At 36.1% G+C, this 16,836-nt stretch overlaps 1 protein-coding gene across 1 annotated transcript in view; it reads right to left on the bottom strand.

Annotated features, from left to right (window-relative positions):
- Slc13a1 (solute carrier family 13 member 1) overlaps positions 1–16,836 on the bottom strand; it is a 123,710-nt gene that overhangs the window by 13,831 nt on the left and 93,043 nt on the right. The window contains exons 9-10 of the mRNA XM_071601307.1: positions 14,413–14,564; positions 3,428–3,547 (exon numbers count right to left, since the gene is read on the bottom strand). Of these exons, the coding sequence (XP_071457408.1) occupies positions 3,428–3,547; positions 14,413–14,564 (272 nt within the window). The remainder of the gene's footprint in view (positions 1–3,427; positions 3,548–14,412; positions 14,565–16,836) is intronic.

Genomic DNA, 16,836 nt, shown 5'->3' on the forward strand with positions numbered 1-16,836 from the left:
TCTCAATGCTTAATTATTGTTGCATATTTTCCATGATGTCTTCCACCAATCTCATAATTTTCCAAGTCCTTTGGTGTCATTGGAATTTTTCCATGTGCCACTCATCCCTGTCTAAAACTTTTTTATATGCTCCATCATTATATTACGTTTAAAAACATATTTATTATAAATCTTGTTTGATATACACATGTAAGTTTTATCCCAGTAGTTAGATAAATAAATAATTTGAGGACAGGGACAGTGACAGTGTCATACATGTTTTCTTTGGCCCCATATCTCTTACCACTGACATACACAGTAAATACCTGACTCATCAACTCAACAGTACCTTTGGCAAATTTATGAGACAGTGGGTGTCAGGTCCATCAATTTTCACAAAATGCTCAATTTGAGTTTTTACACTAGAACAGGAAAGGCACATAGATAGATCCTGGTCAGAATTTAAACTAGATCTATTCTCAAAAGTAAAACCAACAATATTGATTTTTTCTCTAAGTTTCTGCACACTTCTGTCCTAACAGCACCTAGTAGATCTTCCAATTTATTTCCAGGAGTAACTGCTACTCTTTATTGCTTTTAGTTACTTATTTTCTTGACCATGGTTCCCTGTGACATAATTTTTCTGTCATAAATTCCAGGGTTTTCAAAACTTTAAAGAGTTTTTGTGGAACACTGCTCTATATGGATTTCTTTTTTTCTTTTGGTTAGTTTGTTTTTATAAATCCCCCCAGAGGCAGAAGAAAAATGGGGGAGATGGCTAAATTCTTAGAGATTATCTCTTAGAATATTCTTAGGTAGCTTAGTTTAAGTTACATGTAGATAGAGAAAGTGGACACATTTTCTTCTGTAGACTTTTGGGTTACACATATGTACTTATGAGAGACCAAGTAGAAAGACTAGGATTATGAGATGGTAGTTTTCTCACCAATGTACATGATGATTTAATCTATTTTTCCCCCACACATTTGCACTATTCAGCCTTGTTTGGGGTGTGATTCCCTTTGAAGGAGCAGAATTTCCTCAATTCTTAAGCTATCTGTTCTGTACATTTATAATTATCCTCATGGGTAAACCCTAACCCATGAAAATAATTAGATGGATATTGTTGTTGTCCTATCAATGAGGGAATAATCATATTTTACAGTTTCAATTATGTTATTGAACAGTGCTAATCTCCGGACAATATGCCTTTTTCACAACATAAGTAGCACTATTATGAGAAACGAATCCATGAGCCACCTTGAGAATACTCACTGGAAAAGTATAGCTAATGAAAAAGATAACCTCTCTTAGAAGCTGCTCTCCACCCAGTGCACTACATATATACTCGGTCCCCTTGGTTGCAGATAGTAAATAGTTAAGTCAAAGCCAATTGGCTTTTCTACAAATGAAGGTTAGTTCCTTCATGAAGGAAATGATGAAGCATGTGCCAATGCATCAACCCCAACCTCTCCATTTAAATCAGTTCCAAGGCCCTGATAGATGAGCTACACTTCCCAAGTATAATGGAACATTTATAATGGGTGAATTAACTATGTTAACAGTCAACACACTAATCAGAATGTATGGTAGCCTGCCAGGGGAGGGGCTCATAATTTCTGTTGATTTAAAACCTCTGGAGGTAAACATCCTGGCAGACCGAAAAGGACACTGAAAAATTAGCCAGAACATGAAGCTGTGCTGTGTGTAACCAGTAGTGGACAGAAAGGGGACTGTTCAAACCTGCCACTCATCATGATTTATGGGTTTTGCCTAATGTATGCACTTCACAGGATTTTTTTTTCTTCCTTTATCTTACTTATTTCTCTTTTCTGAGTTGTATTAAAATAATGATAGTGGTTGCACATATATTTTGTAAAGTCTTTATATGTAGCAACAGAGCAAAACAGCTGGGGGCCTGTGACCAGATCTTTTCTCCATTGGCGCTGGACTCCTGTCCCCTTGTCTGACATTGCTACCTATACAATTGGGGAGCCCCAAAAGCTTGGGTTTCCTGGGAGGGGCACAGAGCATCAGCTGGCCTCTCCCCACTGATGCCCACCTGCTGAAGTCAGTGACATCCCACACATTTGCTTCAGCGGGAGGACTGCCACATGCTGCTCCCACAATCTGGACAGAATTATTTTTGTTAAATCATTCGTAACATCTTTCCACTACTAAAACCATTGGGCAGTTCTGGAGAAAAATCAGGAAGAATTGAGAGAGGAGCATGTCAGTCCTTATGTTACTAGGCTTGGAAAACGTGGGCATAGGCAGGAAACCACACCCACCATACTATTTTGCTTTTCAGAAGAAGTACAAATAGCTGACTTCAGCCTCATTGTCTATGTGAATAATATGCTGTTTTATTTATAGGTCCTGGAAATTATTTAAATAAAACTCCACAAAAATGAATTTGAATTATTCTCTTTTTCTCTTTTTTTTTTTTTTCTCTTTTTGGAGTATTACTAAATGAATTGAAAACATAGGCTGGATTTTAGGTTTTCCTGAGAAGCCCTTCTTAATTTTCAGTGTCAGCTGTCATCTAAGTCGTATAACTCATTGCTGCTTATGAGATTTAATCCTAGCCAAAATTATATATATACATTTTATTGGCATCAGCAATTCTTTATTGATCAGTGTATCTTATCTCGGGTACTATGTATTCGACTTGTACCCTTGTGTGTTAGAATCACAGTGTTGGAATCCATCTTTGTGAATTCTAACTTTTTACAGTTGAAGAACTGAGACTTGGGACTGGGTCAGGACTTGCAAAGATCACTCATCTGGCCTCTGAGAGGCCACAGTGTTATCCCTGTTTGCCCAATCCCTGAGATAATAGAGAATATTTTTAGATATTCAATTTACTTTATATGTTAGAGCCTGTTTCAATTTTGGTTCTAGCAAAAAGCAGGAAGCCCTGTGTGCTTTGTTTGAAAGTAATTTATAACCCAAAGCCTCTCCCAACTGATGCCTACCTGCTGAAGTCAATGACATTGAGTCAAGTAGAAGGCCAAAACTTCTAAAAACTCCACTTTGACATGTTGGATTGAGTCCTCTTCATAATGGGTTCCTTATACCCTTCTGGCTTATGCATATTGTAGTGAATTAGGACTCAAAGAACACCTGGATGGATTTGCCTTATAGACTCTTTTCCACAGCCAACATTGCTTAAATAAGATTCTAGCTTACCTTTAAAATTTATTCATGCATATCAGTTTTGTGGGTAATAAAAAGATGGAAAAGCACCAGACAACTCGGAACCTGGACACCTTTATTTATTTTATTAACATAAAAAGTTGACTTATGGGGCTGGGGTTGTAGCTTAGTGGTTGAGTGTTTGTCTCGCATGTGTGAGTCACTGAGTTCAATCTTCAGCACCACATAAAATAAATAAATAAAGCAAAGATATTGTGTCCACCTACAAGTAAAAAAAAAGTTGACTTACTTGAATCCCAGGAAAAGCCACTGAAGCCAGATCCAGGACAAGAGTAGAAGAATAATAGCAATTGGGAAGGAAAACAAAAACCATGATCCAAAGTTGAGGCAATCACAATCAGGATAGCGTCTGTATGGAAATACAGAGAAGCATTCAGAAGAGGCATGAGTGAAATCCCTTCCGATAGTCACTGGGAAGCAGTGGTCCACATTTCTTGTGCTGCTGGACAAGAAGGCAGTTCCGCCATGTATTTACCATTAAGCACAGTAGTTAGTTGTACTCCTTGTCTCCTTTCTTAATTTCGCAAATTTGTATTTATTGCTGCATCCCAGAAAAGCAAGAGTGGGTATGTTTTGATCTCTTTTCCCTTTGTTCAATCTGTAGCACTGTACTGACATTCATTAAATGCATAAGAAATGGGTGTGCACGGGGAGGGTGTGTTTTTGTTGTTGTTGTTGTTGTTGTTACTACTCAAATCAGAATAGAAGTAAAGAAAGACACATTATCAGACTTGGGAACTGGTGAAAATTAACAGAAGTATCTGTTACCATTTCACTTTGGAAGAGGGTTTCCTTTATTCTTAGGCGGGGGCTCTGATCTATCCTGTACTGCCTCTCATGGCTGTTTGCTTTTCCCTGATTCTTCTGTCCCAAACCACAGTCATCCTAGAGCCTCAGTAGCCCTTTCTTCCTAGATCCAGATGATGCTTTGGAGCTCAGTCAAATGAAATAAATCTGGGCCAGATGAGAACAGTAAAAATGTTCTTGGGAAAGCATCAACATCTTCTTTATTTCTTCTAGTTGCTATCAACTTTTTAACTCACGTAATAGCAAAACAACAGTTTCTTTGCTGACCTCACACTCATTATTTAAAAATGTGGTCTAAATACCAATAAATTCTCATCTAGTTATCTATTTTACAAATACAGAAAAACAACAGGAAATTTAAGAAATTGTCTCTTTAACATTTTTTTAAAGCAACAACACAGAGTTGGAAATCTGAACAATATGGAAAATATACATAAGTAATAAAAATATCACTAACATGCTTTAATATTTTTTAAATCACTAAGTACAGAAAACTTTATATAAATATATATTTTCAGTTTAGTTCTATTTAAGTTACACCTTTCATTTTATTACTTACAAAGACCATATAAATAAATGCAGTGTTTCATATTACATTTATGTATCAAATCTATGTACTTTAGAAAGTTCCTTATACTTTATGAGGGTTTCTAAGTGATGAACAACTTAAAAACTCATAGTAGGTATTCAAAATTAAAGATTTCTAAAGTTTTCTGCAATTTTTGTTGAGCTTATAAAAAGTTACTAATCTTTCTGAGGCCCTTGAGTTATCTTTATCAACTTGAGGATAATTTTTTATCTATGTTGTAGTGATCGGATCCAAGGATTAGTTTATTTTTTGAAACTATAAAATGATAAATGATAAAAAGAAATGTTAGAAAATACATAGAATTAGATGAATGCTTTATTATGTTCAGAAGGCTCTTGAAAATTGCTCATTTTTGAAAAAACTTTTTCTTTAGTTGGAAAACAAAATATGGGGAAAAGGCTTAAACTGATTTTCCATCAATTTTATTAGACTTGGATTACAAGATGTCCTTTGTGATTCTGTTCAGCCTAGAGATACTTGGAAATACTACATCGTTTCAGTTCAGAACAAGGCCTCATTTTTCACTTTCTATACATCATACCTGTATTGCTCTCCCACCTGCTGGACAGAACCGTGCAAATATGTTTAGCAAATATGGGTTCTTCAGAATTTTTGCGTGAATGAATAGTTTAAGAATAAGAAAGCTTGAAAGAGATAAACTTTTTTTTTCCTTGAGAAGTAAGGAAATATATAAACAGCCACACAGAATTGTGACCTTTTGATCATAGTCTTAACACATACTTAGAATGAATATTCTGAATTACATTCTCTTTGCTCTGATGGCCTTTTCTCATGTTTTCTTATATTCTACAAGTGAATTGACTGCAAATACGTGCCTAAAGCAACATTGATCTTTTCTATCATAAGTTATGTTAAGAAAGTCAATTCTGATAAAGTTCTTTTCATTTACCCAACACTGTGTTGGGTGTCTACTCATGTTTGATCCAGGAGTATTTATGATAGGTACTCTTCTAACTATTGAGGATCCAATAGTAAATGAGATGGATGTGGTCCAGATTCTCAAGAACCTTATACTAAAATAATGTGTGCAGAAAATAAACAGAGAAGCAAATTCTGAAAAAGAAAATTAAACCGAATAATGTAATAAAAAGCTATTAGAAGAAAGAAGAGAATTTACATAGTACGATCAGAGAAGGTGAAACTCAAGATGAGATATAAATTGTAAGAAGGAGAAAGGAAAAACAAGGATTGGTAAGAATGTGGATAAAATGAAACCATTGCACATTGTTACCTTGTAAATTATATGTACAGCATTATGGAAAGCACTGGATGCTCCTAAAAATTAAGAAAAAAAATACTTCCATATGATCCAGAAAACCCACTCCTGTGTGTGTGTGTGTATTTCCAAATGAAATGAAATGATTATGTTGAGGAGATATCTGCTCTCCTATGCTTATTCCAACAGTATTCACAATAGCCAAGAAACAGATACAACCTAATGGTCCACCAACTGATGAATGGGTCAAGAAATGTAGTACACATACACAAAATGGAATGTTATTCAATTGTATAAAAGATGAAGTCATGTAATTTTTGTTAACATGAATGGAACTGGAAGATGTGCATTGTGTAAATTAAGCTAGGGATAGACAAATGCCACATGATGTCATTCAGGTGGAATCTAAATAAAGTTCATGTCATTGATGTTGAGAGCAAAATGATCATAATCAGAGGCTGGGGACAATTGTCTGGAAGGCAGGATGGAAAAGGTTAATCACTGAGTACCAAGCTACAGTTGGGTAGGAGAAATAAAATCTCGTGTTCCATTGTACAGTAGGATCACTATAGATGATAATGCACTAAATGTTTCAAAAAAGCTAAAAGATAGGATTTTGAATGTTCACTATGAAGAAATGATGGTTGTTTGAAGAGATATAGATGCTTAAAGCCCTTATTTGAATATTATCCAGTGTATTTTGAAATAGCACCTGTTACCACATAAAGATGTACAAGTTTTATGTGTTAGCTTAAGAAGTTTGGTGGTGAAGATGAAGAGAAGGCAATAGTTTTTAGATACATTTGGAATAAAATTTGAGAAATGGAGGAAAAAGGTCACATATTGAAATGGTGAAATCTGGGTCAAGACAGGTGGGCAGAGGACTAGGAAAAGGAGTGACGGCTGCTCAAAATTTCCTCTGGGAATGTTAATTTGAGATGGCTTTAGTTTACTAAGTGATCATTTTGGATATTCAGCTAGATAAGTGACTCTAGAATTCAGAGGAAAAAGTAGGGATAGAGATATGAAATTGGCAATCATCAGTGTATAGGTGGTATTATAAAGATATGGAAATGGGTATGATACAGTGAGCTTTGGTGTATGCTGAGTTGTCAAGGAAAGGCAGAGGTTTAGGAATGAGCAGATGAGCTAAGCACATTTAATTCTGATGAAAATCCTGTGATCAGGGCATTATGTTTCCATTTTACACAGGAAGAAATCAAATCCCAAGGGGTTAAGTGAAGCGCTCAAGGTCACAGATCGTGCAGTTAAGGTGGATTTTTCAACCTGTGAGGGAGTTTTATTTTAAAACACAACCGCCTCTTTTAATTAAAGCACTGAAAAGATTGAAATTTCCATATATATTATGGAGTACCCATAGCCAGAATGCAACTTTAAGTTTCTAAGGAAATTTAAAAACAAACTGTAGAAATGACTGCACCATAACCCAGAGGCATGCTTTGACCTAAAGCATATGTGTGCTTAAATTTTGATACCTAGGAAGATAACATTGTCATTGCAGTTCTTATGATCAATGAAATACCCAGAAATACCAATGAAACACAAAGAAATGGCTATGAAAGTATGGATGTAGTCATGGAAATTTACAACCCTGTAACAGATTTTGGCCATTAAGCCCCATAATAAGCTAGTGTCTACACTGATTATAGTTCCATTGATTAATGACTGTTTTGATTATTTCTGAGACAAAGCCACTTTTTTGTTTTGGATTTGTCTGCTTCCAGAGGGTTTTTTTTAAAATATTAATTGCTCATTATTCAGAAGCCAGGCTTAGATTTTTAACAGCGATAACAGAAGTAGGAGCAGCAGCAATAACAGTAGCTACCATTGCTGACAAGTTGTCCTGTGTGCCAGGCTCTCTATTACAGTTGCATGTGCACTATGTCTTTAAATCCTTACAATAAGAAGTTTTAGTTTGCCCTCATTTTACACAGGAGGAAACTGACCTTCACAAGGTACAGCTAATATACAGCAGGCTTGAAATCTGAGCCAAAGTTTAAATACAAACTCTATAATGTCCAAATGTCTTCTACAGTATTTTCCAGAGAAATTATTTCTGAAAAATTTAAGTTTATGAAGGAAAAATCCTGGTAACCTTTGAATATGGCTATTGTTAAGTAATTGGATTACCTCCTCCCTTTATTTAGCAAAGAGTAGAGAGTGGGCAGATGGGCTTTGAATTAGGGCAAGCATAATGGGTTTCCTTTAGCACTCCTACATTATGAACCTATGGTATAATCCTCCACATACCTGTGGCTCTGCTTTCCACAATTTCAATTATCCATGGTCAATAATGAACCAAAAATATTAATATTTTTTTTTACTCTTTCAGGACAGAAATTACATTCATCCAATTTTTATTATAGTAGTGATAGTACTGTTACAATGGCCCTATTTTGTTATTTGTTCATGTTGTCAATCTCCTATTGTGCTAAATTTATAATTTAAATTTATCATAAGCATTTTTGAATAGAAAAAAAAAACATTATCTGTATGGTTTGGTACTATCTGGAGTTTGGGGCATCCACTGAGAGTTTTGGAACATACCCCTTGTGCATAAAGGGGGATTATTATTATTTAACACATAGTAATCATGACTGTGCTAATAGTTGGTAACACAACTTTCTTCTAAGCTGCATTCTATACCCATGATTTCACAAATGGCAACTATAAACTGAATAACATACTTTGATAACCTGTAAGCTATGAAATATTACTTGCTATAGTCTTCCATTCTTTATCCAATAGATCTCTTCTTGTGTGTATTCAATTATAGAAGTTGTACTTGTTGGATAATACTGGTGCATTGGAACTTCTGTACCATGAAAGTAGTTATTGTCCATAATAATATATTGTTCTTCCTAAGTTTATTCTGATAGAAAAGTGTTATTCAATTGCTTAGATAATTTCCAAGTACAATCAGTACTTTGTGTATTCCCTGTATGTCTTGATAGAGTTCATTTCAACCAGTATTTATTGATCACCTGCTGTACCCTTTGTGTGCTAACAGGAGAAGACAATGATGCATTCAGCTTTTATAAGGTTGTCATTATCAAGGAAGATGGTGGTGTTCATGAGACAAGTTTATAGAGACGTAAATATAGATTATGATAAGAGGAGAGAGGACTAGTGGCTAAAGAGTAATTGCACAAAGTTTCAAATGGTATGATAACCATACAATGAAAGAGATATGTTAACACAATTGACTGGTCTTTCAAGCATCAGAGCAGGAAGAAATGGGCTAATTACAGCATAGCACTTATTAATAACAGTGTTAGGAAAGGAGCAGATTCGGGTAGATAATTGACCAAGCAGGATTTTCCTAATGAAAGAGCCAGTAAAGGGGCTGGGGATGTGGCTCAAGTGGTAGCGTGCTCGCCTGGCATTCGTGCGGCCTGGGTTCGATCGATCCTCAGCACCACATACAAATAAGGATGTTCTGTCCGCCGAAAACTAAAAAATAAATACTAAAATTCTCTCTCTTTTAAAAAAAAAAAGAAAGAGCCAATAAAAACCTATAATATTACAACAGGAGTGAGTAGGATAAAGAATATTTCTAAGGATTTGTCAAGGTGAATAGTGAACTAATTACAGGGGAGCTTAGGACTTTCAGAATTTAGGTGCCACAGATATTAGATTATAAGATTAAGAATGACTTTAAATAATGAAAATGTTCTGTATACTTCAAAAAAGCCAGGAAAATGAATTTTAAGGTTTTCCCCACAAATAAATGATAGACATTTGAGGACATATAGTTGCTTATCCTAATTTGAATGTTACATAAGTATATACGGGTATCAAACATTACATGGTACTCCATAAATATGCAAATTTTGTGTCAACTTTTAAAAAAGGAATAAAAGAGGCATTTCGTGTGTCTCTACCTCCCAGGCCCTTGGATGACTTGTAACCATCACTTAAAATATAAGCCTCAGCATCCTCATGTGTAGAGTGAGGGTGTCTATATAGGATTTAAAATTTCTGCTTTCTCTTGTTCTCCTCATTCTTCCTGTTATCACCAAGGAGAAAATATCCTTCTTTCCCAAGACTAATATTTCCATCTTTGTTTTTAAGTCTACTCAGTTCCCACCTGTTCCCATCTGATTCTGTATTCTGACAAATATGCTTTGTTCTGTTTTTTTGCTTTTTCCTTCAAAACTTTATGTATCTATTTTTAGTTTTCTTCCCCTAATGTAAACCCAAACTGACCTCCCACCCTTGTTCTAAAAGAACACTTTGCCTTTGGTCATGCTCTTCATGTTCTGTTCTTTGTCAAACTTGAAAGAGTCACTTAACTTGTTGGCTTCTCCTCTCCACTACATACTCACTCCTTCTTCAGCTCATCTGAATTGTACACCCACTGCCTACTATTCCACTGAACCTGCTCACACTGTGGAGGACAACCGAGAGAACTGAAAGTTTTTTCAGTTCTCCTCTATCACCATAATGGCCCAAATTCTTTCTCCATTTTGAAAATGATCTCCCCTTTCTGCTTTCAAATCACTGCATGCTCCTAAGTCTCCTCCTACATGATTAACTTTTCTCACCTTCTTTCTTATCAATGTTTTTTCCTAAGAGTCTGACTGGAGTCTTTTAACTCACCCACCCCCATGTGACCATTCTAAGAATTTCATGTTTGTTTTTATAGATAAGATTTCAAGGGAAGGCCTGGGAAGCCAAGCAAAATGTAGCAGGGTTGAAATCCCCACAGGTGATTCATGAAGCTGTAAGAAGGAAGCCAAAGCTGCAGTGGAGACACCCTGGATTAAGAAATGCTAGTAACATGGTATGTCTGCTGAGGAAAGCAGTTGGCTGCAGACAGAACCAGTCTAAGAGAGAGGCTATGTTGGCTATAAGCGACAAGGCCATAAGGTCAAGGCTGTCCAATTCCTTTGGAAATTGTATCTCAAGGCCATGTGCCACACACACATACTAGACATGGAGCTATAAGACTTGTTTGACCATCTGGGTTCTAGTTTTGATTTCTATGCCCCTATTTCTCCCTTTTGGAATGGGTATGTTTATTCTGTGCCATTTTGGTTTTGGATGTATGTAACTTGTTTTATTTTTATGTAACTTTTTATTTTGACAGAGGCTTACAATGAAGAGTTTACCCAGAGTCTCAGATGAAATTTTGGAGACGGAATAAGTGCATGTTTCATCATGAGATGGACATGAGTTTTTGGGATCAGGGGTGGAATGTTATGTTTTGCCCCCCCCAAATTTGTGTGTGAGACAAGCAGTGAGGGTGTCTATATAGGATTTAAAATTTTTGCTTTCTCTTGTTCAGAGGTGAGATGATTAGATTATGAAAGCTGTTACCTAACTGATGGATTAATCCATTTGCTGGATTAATAATTGAGAGGAACACTGTACTCTGTGTCAACTATAAACAGTTAAGTTGTGGCTAAAGGAAGTAGGTCACTGGGGGCATGCCTTTGAGGTTTCTGTTTTGTCCCTGGTGCCTAACTTGCTCTCTCTGCTTGCTAGCTGCCTTGAGCTGAGCAGAGCAGCTTTCCTTCACCACATCCTTCTGCCATGATGTTCTGCCTCATCTCAGGCCCAGAATAGGTTGGCTGACCATGAACTGAACTTTTGAAACCATGACCATAAAATAAACTTTTCTTCCTCTAAGTTGTTCTCGTCAGATACTTAAATCACAGTGGTGAAAAACTGACTACCATACCCCCAATTTATAACTAACTCAAGTAATGTGTTTACAAATGTCTGCTAAAAATCTCCTTGTGGATATGCCATGTCAGTGTGTCCAGATTAAATTTATTAATTTCTCCAGCGAGACTGACTCTCCCCATTTTTCTCTAGAAGTTTATGTGATTTCTCTAGAAGTTCTCTATCTGGCAGTCATATAAACAAACATCTAGCCCTCCCTCCCTCTAAAGGACTCACTCTTAATGACTAACGACCTTGTGATTATGCAGTGTCTTGAATCTAAATCTTCCTGTCACTTCACAACTAGCCTTTCATCATTTGTCAGTACTTTGGTAATAGACTCCTAATTGGTTTCCTATCTCCAGACTCCTGGAATACCAATCAATCTGAATACTGCTACACCAAACTGTGTAAAACATACACAGACTATTCACCCTTTACAAAAAAAAAAAAAAAAAAAAAAAAAAAAAAACCAACCAAACAAAAAAACCCCAACTGTTTCAGGTGTTTGGTACTTTGATTTTATGAATTATTTGCTCTCATTTTCTTTATGAACATTCACCACTTAAAATTGTTACAAAGCATCTTAAGATTGTTACAAACTGTGTGGACAGATTTTTTTTTTCTAGTAATCAAAGATATTGTACATAACTGAAGTCTTCTTTTATGACACATTTTAGGTATCTTAGGGGAAAAATAACTTTTTAAGGAGGCAGTTTTGGAAGTCTGACTGACCTTGGTTTGGTCCTCAAACTGCTAAACTGAATTTCAATGTTCTCAACACTAGTAATAATAATAACCAGCATTTGTTGAGCACATGTACACACTCTGTGCCAGCACTGCTTGAAGTGCTATTGATTTTGAATAAAACTCAAAGCAGGGGGAGTGGTGGTGGGGCGGGGGGGGGGGAGAGATCAAACTGTTTTCCTGCTATTTCTGAAAAGATAGTGAATTCAGAAAGCTTACATAATTTGTCCAAAGTTACCTAGCTGGTGAGTGGAAGAGCTGGGATTTGAACCCAGTCATTTTAAACCCAGAGCCTAAGATTTTAATCACCCTTATACACCTCTTTCATAAAAAAATGTGTATTTTGCACATGTGTACAAAATGATAATTGGTTTTGCTCCAAAAGATGGCAAGCAGTGTCAAAAGGAAAAGGTGACATTATCAGAGTGCATTTGTAAATAAAGGCAATTTTTTTCCAGCTCCAAACACCTGAACAAATAATATAATTTGGGGGATAGTTTTAAGCTTCTATAGCATTTCCAACAAAATTGAGTACACACTGTTCCATTGTTACTTTGGGATTCTGTTGTATTGTGTAAGGTCAGCATTTAAGAAAATGTTCATTAAATACCAAGTTTGTTTAATCATATCAATTGCATTTTTCAATATGGTTATTCTCACTTCCCATCTATACTGGTATTTTCTACCAAAAGGAGATACTTTGATTTTTCTCCTAATTCTTTGAGCTTTCTCCTAGTTATTACTGTCACATAATTCCTAAGGTAAAGATAACATTTTGAAGAAAAAAACACCAAATTTCACAATATATTTTAAATATTTTGTAAATTTAAAGGAATTTTTGTCAATTTTCTATGATTAGGCGAATTGCAACAGTTAGGAAAAATAGTTAGCAAAACATTTTGTTCAAAATACTGCAATGCTCTTAATCTTTTACTGCAAATGGATTAATGCATTCAAAGAGTTAAGAGGAAAAATAAGATGAGAGAAAAAGTTGGTTGATTCATTGTGCAGAAATAGTCTAAATCCTCAGTTCTCTAACTCCAACAAGGATAAAACAATTAGAATTTGGTCTAAATGTTAGAAAATAGACTTTGCCGAGAGGGTTGACCCTTTCAAGATGTGAAATCTCTTTACTTGGGGAATTCATGATCAAGGATATCAGTTTAGATCTCAGGAAGGGATCAGGTCCACCTCCTGTCTAGGGTATATATTGAATATATCTTCTCTGATACTGTGAATTTCATGTTTTCCACTTATAAACCAAATGCTTTTGAAAGACTCCTTCCTAATGTGGTTGAATGGTCATAAAACAATTAGTATACATGGAGATATGGACAATACTGAATCTAAACATCTTTACCTCTGTTCTTTGTACATAATCTTTCATAGAATGCAGATTGGCATTCTTTGAGTCTTGCCTTTTTGGAGAAAATATGTATGCACAACATATTGCAAATAATTTCAGAGAGTTTGTAGAGTCTGTTGGCTCTGTTTCCTAGAGTACAGCTTTCTTGGTTCTGAATCTTATTTTTTCCGTGAAAAGACTAAATCCTGTTTCTGGACTTCCTCAGTGCTGTTAACTTTCTTAGAACTTCGACAATTGTATGCCCTCTTAGTACTTAAAATAAACCTTGGCTGTAGAATCAATCTGGGCTCCTTTATAAAAGCATGGGCTTCCAAACTATTGTTTCATTGGTTCTTACTGCCCAATCTTCTAAATATTTTATTTCAAAAGCCAGGCCTTTTGTAATCATTACCTCTGTTCACCATTCATCACTTAAGTTCAGTCCCCAGAGCCTACATAAATTGTCCCATGCAAATGATTTTTTTTAACTTTTGCTAATTACCATTTGCAGAATTATTTGCCATGAAAAAATGTACCCACCAGAGCGGTCAGCCAAGAGTTATTTCTTCTCAGCTGACCTGAGGAATCTGCAGGCATAATTTAATTCCCCAGATCCTGCATATTTAACTGCCAATCCAGAGGGAGATCTCTAGACCTATGACTGTCCTGATAGGAAAAAAAGGCAAGTTAATTCAGCTTAGCATCTCTGTCCATGGATTCTCTGAACCAGGTGAGAATAGGTTTTATAGTTTGTGTGTTGTCTATTTGTTAAATTACCAATTTAACAATTTTACTCACGTGTTGAAATGCTCAGTGAAGATCAAGTTTGTGGAGGTACCAGTAGTTGTTGTCAATCCACCAATGGTAGAAGAGTAAGCAATAGACAAACACATAAGTTTACACATCATGTGATCCTTCTTTGACCGATATTTTGCTCCTGTGATTGAGTTCTGTTCAAATAGAAAATGTACTATGAGAACAGCTCCCTTTGAGGTCATAACAAGAAGTAATAACATTTTTTTAATGAAATGACTGTGTCTTGATCCCGTTTAATTAATATCTTTGATATCATTTGGACATGGGACCTGTTGAGAATAATTATAGTTAGATGAGATCAAGAGGATGGGCCCTGGCCTGGTCCTTTTAAGAGGCAGCAGAGATTTCTCTCTCTCTCTCTCTCTCTCTCTCTCTTCCCCCCCCCCATGTAAAGATAAAGTGAGAAGTTGTCTATCTGCAACTCCAGGAGAGAGAGCTCACCAGACACTAACCCTGCCAGATCTTTATTTTGTATTCCCAATTTCTAGTACTGTGAGAAATAATTTTTTGCTCATTAAGCCATCCAGTCTTTGATATTTTGTTATGTCAGCTTGAGCTAATAATGTATATATCTTTACATCCATAAAGTGACCCCTGAAAATATTTGACAGACATAACTGTATTCCCTAATCCTTCATTTTTATGTCTGATTCAAATGATCCTTCATCTCTTTCCTTTTAACCATGAATTTTCACCACTTTTATGCTATTGTGGGTCAGTAAATTTCTCATGGTTATCAAAATTCTCAAACTCTTTTTTGGGAGTTTCCCCACCTTGGTGCTTTAATGGCTGATCTCCAAAAGATATCACTATCACTCCAGAAACTGAATACTTTTGATGTCATGTCTTCTTTGCTTCCCATTATTTCTTTCTTTCCTATATCACACAAAAATAAAATTCCTTTTCTTTAAGGATCATGTAATTTGGATACCTCTTTCCTCATTTATTTGACTACAATATTCTGATCTTTTAGGCACTGGGAGCTATCTTACATTACATTTTCACCTAACACATAATTATCTTCCCTACTTTATATCCCCATCAGCATCTGGATGACTATCACATTCATGAATAACCCTTAAAATATCCTAGCTTCACATATTTTTCATCTCATTTTTCAAAGACCTGCAATTCTGCTTTGTCTCAGTTACCCTTTCCTATAGTTACACCTTGGATAGTGCATGTCTTCAACTGGTTCCACCAGGAGATCCCTATTCCACATTTAAGTGTGTTGTTTAGGACTCCCTCGGGTGCAAGCCATACCAACTTCATTCATGTTCTCACCCATGGCCCACTGTGTTGCTTTGATTCTTGTGGCCCTATGTTGAAATGTAGGGCAAAATCAATAACTTTTCTGGTTATTTCATTCAACAATTTTTCAGTCAATTTAGTCAAAAAAGTAGCATCATTTCAGTAGTTTAGATGAACAAAGCCCCATTTAAAAACAAAGTCCCCCCAAACTAATCTAAGATTTCATCTCATGCCAGTCAGAATGGCAGTTATCAAAAATACAAACAACAATAAGTGTTGGCAAGGATGTGGGGGGAAAGGCACACTCATACATTGCTGGTGGGACTGCAAATTGGTGCAACCAATCTGGAAAGCAGTATGGAGACTCCTTAGAAAAATTGGAATGGAACCACCTTTTGACCCAGCTATCCCGCTTCAGGGTCTATACCAAAGGACTTAAAATCAGCATATAATAAGTAACACAGCCACATCAATGCTTACAGCAGCTTAATTCCATTGACCCCTTTTGAGTCTAGGGGGCAGACATCAACCTGGAAGCAACCTAGATGCTCTTTAATAGATGAATGGATAGAGAAACTGTGGTACATGTACACAATGAAATACTACTCAGCATTAAAAGAGAATAAAATTATGTCATTTGCACATAAGTGGATGGAGTTGGAGAATACCTTGCTAAGCAAAGTAACCCAATCCCAGAAAACCACAGGCCGAATGTTCACTCTGATAAGTGGATGCCAATCCATAATGGGGATGTCATGGGAAAAATGGAGAAACTGTGATTAGGCAAAGGGAGAGGAGGAGAGGGAGCATGGGGGCCAGAAAGATGGTGAAGTGTGATGGACATTATTACCCTATGTACCTGTATGACTGCCCATAGTGTACACATAGTGTATGATGCTACATCATATACAACCAGAGAAATGAAACATTGTGCTGCAATGTGTACAGTGAATCAAAAAGCATTATGCTGTCATATATGCCCAATTAGAATAAACAAATTTTTAAAACATTAAAAATAAATAAAAAACAAAAGCCCCAATTTAGGTAAACCTTCTCTCCTTCCCTGGGTCAACCCTAAATGAAAGCTCACAGATAAAAGAAAACTGGGGAGCTGGGTTTTTGGTGTCTTTCTTCTGACTTCCACCACTTGCTGGA

Source organism: Marmota flaviventris, chromosome 1 (assembly GCF_047511675.1).
Source record: "Marmota flaviventris isolate mMarFla1 chromosome 1, mMarFla1.hap1, whole genome shotgun sequence".
NCBI lineage: Eukaryota > Metazoa > Chordata > Mammalia > Rodentia > Sciuridae > Marmota > Marmota flaviventris.